The following is an 872-nucleotide window of genomic DNA, read 5'->3' on the forward strand; positions in this document are numbered from 1 at the left end:
GCCCCTCCGCACAAGACACTGGGACTGGGGCGGCCAGCACCTGGGGAGGGTGTCGCGCCCCGCCAGGCGGCCCCCAGGCCCTGCAGCTGCCCGCTCTGCTCTGACCGCTGTGGGCGGCGGGTGGGGCTGTGTGAGCACAGGCTTCCACCTCTCTGCTCTGCGTGGCCCACCCAGGGCCGCCTGGCCACGCCCGGGCCTGCCCCGTTCCTGGAGGACAACGCCCTTCTGCCGCCCCTGTCCCCGCGCGGCCCGGGGCCTGGGAGCCAGCGCACCGAGCCACATACAGGCTCCGCTGCTGTTTGCTTTTTGAGATCTCCCTGGCCTGCAGTTTGCCAGCTTACCAGTGCATCAAAGCTGTTTTATTTTCTGCAGATTCGCAACCAGCTTAACCAGGAACAGAACTCGAAACTGCAGCAGCAGAAGGAGCTGCTGAGCAAGCGGACCGTGGAGGTGGCCATGATGGACAAGCGCATCGGCGAGCTCCGTGAGCGCCTCTACGGGAAGCGCATCCAGGCACGGCCCCGGGCCCCGGGCCTCCCTGGCCATGGCCATGTGGCGGAGGGTGGACACGTGGGTCCAGAGGCCAGGCTGGCAGCTCAGGACACATTGCGAGGGGCAGAGCTGGTCCCAGTGCCGGGCCAGACAACTCACTGTGGGCCGGTCCCAGGGCAGGGTGTCCCGGGCGAGAGGGGACAGGCAGGGCCCCAGGAAGCCAGGCCTCACGCTCCTGGCAGGCGGGGTTACCTGAGAGGGGCCTGGCCATCCCGCCCTGTCCAGCTGCTCACCTGTGCAGGGTGTGGCGAAGCCTGGGGTGGGCTGGCCGCACCCCAGGCTGAGCGCCGCTCCCTCCCGCCCGCAGCTGAGCCGCACGG

The 872-nt window shown here is 69.5% G+C and overlaps 1 protein-coding gene across 1 annotated transcript in view; it reads left to right on the forward strand.

Moving 5' to 3' along the window:
* Positions 1 to 872, forward strand: part of PPP1R13B (protein phosphatase 1, regulatory subunit 13B) — a 32,192-nt gene that overhangs the window by 26,003 nt on the left and 5,317 nt on the right. Inside the window, exon 6 of the mRNA XM_012724362.1 lies at positions 38 to 608. Coding sequence (XP_012579816.1) covers positions 38 to 608 — 571 coding nt within the window. The remainder of the gene's footprint in view (positions 1 to 37; positions 609 to 872) is intronic.

The sequence above is a fragment of the Condylura cristata genome, unplaced genomic scaffold, assembly GCF_000260355.1.
Source record: "Condylura cristata isolate star-nosed mole 26May11 unplaced genomic scaffold, ConCri1.0 scaffold00013, whole genome shotgun sequence".
NCBI lineage: Eukaryota > Metazoa > Chordata > Mammalia > Eulipotyphla > Talpidae > Condylura > Condylura cristata.